A 3,166-nucleotide genomic window follows, 5' to 3' on the forward strand; every position below is an offset into this window, starting at 1 on the left:
AGCAAACCTAGGCCCAGACTGGCCTGCAGGGAAGAGATTTAAGCAGCCGGCTACTGGGACACTCGTCTCCACAGAATAGGCTCACTTTTTCATAGACTAGGACTGGGGTGGGGTCAGGGAAATTCAATAGGCACTAAAATTACTATTGAGCTGCAGACAGCAGCGGTCAGAGACCCCAGGCCCGTGTGGCATCCAGACAGCCCTTTGTGCCCTTTCTAGACAGCCCCCTCCTCGGGGCTCAGGGACCTGTCTGGCCGCTGAACTCCCAGGAGGTCCGAGGGGTGTGACCTCCCTCCCTCCCGGGCTCCCTCCCTCCCACCACCCAGGCCCAGCCCAGGCCTGGCTATAAAGCTGGCCCAGCCTGGCCCTCAGCACACCCAGCTGGGACCCTCCTGGAGCCTTGTCCGGGGACACGTCCGCTCTGCCCCTCCCTCTCCCGAGCAGCACCATGCGGCCCCTCTGGCTCTGCTGGGTGTTCTGGGCGCTGCCCCTGGCCGGCCCCGCGGTGGCCCTGACCGAGGAGCGGGTCCTGGGCAGTCTGCTGCGGCAGCTGCGCCTCAGCGAGGCTCCCGTCCTGGACGAGGCCGATGTGGAAAGGCTGATCATCCCTGCCCACGTGAGGGCCCAGTACGTGGCCCTGCTGCAGCGCAGCCACGAGGCCCGCTCCCGGGGGAAGAGGTTCAGCCAGAACTTCCGAGGTGAGGCCCTCCCTCCCTGCTGCAGCCTGGTCCTCGTGGGGTGTGGGGGGGAGGCTGCTCTGGGGAGGCGGTCTGGGGGCGCAGGCTCCACAGGGCGATGAGGAGGGACCATGGACTGTGAGGAAGGCTGGGCCCGGGTCCCTGGTCTCTGTCTGCACTGAGGGCCCCACCCCTCGGGGCCAGGACGAGCTGGACCAAAGCTAAGGCATCAGAGAAGATGAGGATGGAGAAGAGAAAGCAGAGCCAATGGGAGCGTGTGGGTGTGGCGTAGAGTCAGGGCTTCCGGGGTACCGTTTTCACATTGCCACCAGTAGCCTGAGCAAATGGTTTTAGGATCATCTTTTTGCTTCTCTGTTTGTTCCTCCGGAGCACTGGTGTGACTGTAGCTGACCCATCTCCCAGCGCTGTGAATATTAAAGTGCGTTATTGTGGATGAAAAGGTGTAGGGACAACACTGTAGTGTAACGCCGAGCTATTCAGCTGTCAGGGATGCAGCCATCCTGAGTCCTATTCAGCCTCTTACCTCCCTGGGCTGGACTCACCTCCTCAGTGCCCAGAGCTAGGCCCAAGGCCATGTGCCCCCAGGGGAGGATTCTGATCTTCAGCATCTCAGCTGAGGCAGCCCTGTCAGCCCTGCCAGCCTTCCCGCTGGGCGGAGATTGTTACAAACAAGGCCCAGACGCATAGGGGGATTTTCAGGTAACTGGGCTTGGCCCAGGGAGACAGAACAGGGGCTGGTCTCTCCCTGCCTGGCCACCGCCTCAGTGGCCCTGCCACCCTCAGAGCTCCCCTGGTGCCCGGAGGGGCCCCGCTGACCCCGCTCGTGTCCCCAGAGGTGGCCGGCAGGTTCCTGGTGTCCGAGGTCTCCTCGCACCTGCTGGTGTTCGACATGGAGCAGCGGCTGCCGCCCCACAGCGAGCTGGTGCAGGCCGTGCTGCGCCTCTTCCAGGAGCCGGTCCCCAAGGCCGCGCTCCGCAGCCACGAGCGGCTCTTCCCGCGCAGCGACCGCGCCCGGGTCACCGTCCAGTGGCTGCACGTCCGCGACGACGGTTCCAACCGCACCTCCCTCATCGACTCCAGGTGGGGAGGTGGCGGCTGGGGTGATGTGGGGCGGGGGATGAGGAGGGGGCTGGGCCCGGCGCGGGAGGAGGGCGGCCTGGGGGAGGAGGGGCGGCGCGGTCGGGGCCGGGCCCCTGGCGGGGGAGGGGAGAGGGAGGGGAGAAGGGAGGGGGTGGGAGAGGGCCCCCCCGGGGCCACCCCAGCCGTCCCAGTCCCCACCCCTCAGCGCGGACCTGTGTCTCCGTGTGGTGTCGCAGGCTGGTGTCCATCCACGAGAGCGGCTGGAAGGCCTTGGACGTGACGGATGCCGTGAACTTCTGGCAGCAGCTGCGCCGGCCCCGGCAGCCGCTGCTGCTCCAGGTGTTGGTGCAGCGGGAGCACCTGGGCCCGCTGGCCTCCAGCGCCCACAGGCTGGTCCGCTTTGCCTCGCAGGGGCCGTCGGGCGCCAGGCAGCGGGAGCCCCAGCTGGAGCTGCACACCCTGGACCTCAGGGATTACGGGTAGGTGCTGTGGGTCAGATGGGTGAACCCGAATAATGAGGCAAATGGCGGAATTAAACTTATTTTGAAATGGGTAACTTTACAGGGTGCTATGGGAATGGATGAATATACAAAATTTCTCCTAACGCTCTTAGGAGTAGTATCAGGTCTAATTATTTATTTGGGGGTTATTTCTAGTTATCCATCCTTATCACAAATACCCAGCATTTTGAACATAACAAGAGATGGACCATACATCTCCCTCCAGATGCCCCACTAAGCCCCGCCCTGGGCCCCCTGACCTCTGCCCTCCCAGCTGACCTCTGACTCTGCCTCTCCTTGCCCCCCACAGAGCTCAGGGAAACTGTGATCCTAAGGCACCAGTGACCGAGGGCACCCGCTGCTGCCGCCAGGAGGTGTACATTGACCTGCAGGGGATGAAGTGGGCCGAGAACTGGGTCCTGGAGCCCCCAGGCTTCCTGGCCTATGAGTGTGTGGGCACCTGCCAGCAGCCCCCAGAGCCCCTGACCTTCAAGTGGCCATTTCTGGGGCCTCGACAGTGCATCGCCTCAGAGACGACCTCGCTGCCCATGATTGTCAGCATCCCGGAGGGAGGCAAGCCCAGGACCCAGGTAGTCAGCTTGCCCAACATGAGGGTGCAGAAGTGCAGCTGTGCCTCAGATGGGGCACCTGTACCAAGGAAGCTGAAGCCGTAGGTGTGGGGTGCAGCCATAGAGGCCTCTGACTAGATGCGTGCACAAAACAGGTCTTAACATAGGTCCTAATTTTCTACTTAGCAAGTTACCCCTGCCCCAATTGAGTGCCCCTATTTTACCTTTCTCGTGTGTTCTTCCATTTCTTGCTCTCCTGTCCGTCACCCTAAGCACTTACATGAGTAATTAATGCAACCCGATTGCAGAGCTGTAGAAG

The 3,166-nt window shown here is 62.6% G+C and overlaps 1 protein-coding gene across 1 annotated transcript; it reads left to right on the forward strand.

Annotated features, from left to right (window-relative positions):
- Nucleotides 1-392: 392 nt before the first annotated feature.
- On the forward strand, nucleotides 393-2,952 carry LOC309801476 (left-right determination factor 2-like; the record flags this gene model as incomplete). Its single annotated transcript, XM_082616320.1, has 4 exons — nucleotides 393-698; nucleotides 1,532-1,778; nucleotides 2,015-2,257; nucleotides 2,589-2,952. Exons 1-4 carry the CDS (start codon nucleotides 449-451, stop codon nucleotides 2,950-2,952), a joined length of 1,104 nt encoding a protein of 367 aa, XP_082472446.1. The 5' UTR covers nucleotides 393-448.
- Nucleotides 2,953-3,166: the final 214 nt, after the last annotated feature.

This window comes from Mesoplodon mirus, assembly GCF_964341445.2.
Source record: "Mesoplodon mirus genome assembly, chromosome: 3".
NCBI classification, from domain to species: Eukaryota; Metazoa; Chordata; class Mammalia; order Artiodactyla; family Ziphiidae; genus Mesoplodon; species Mesoplodon mirus.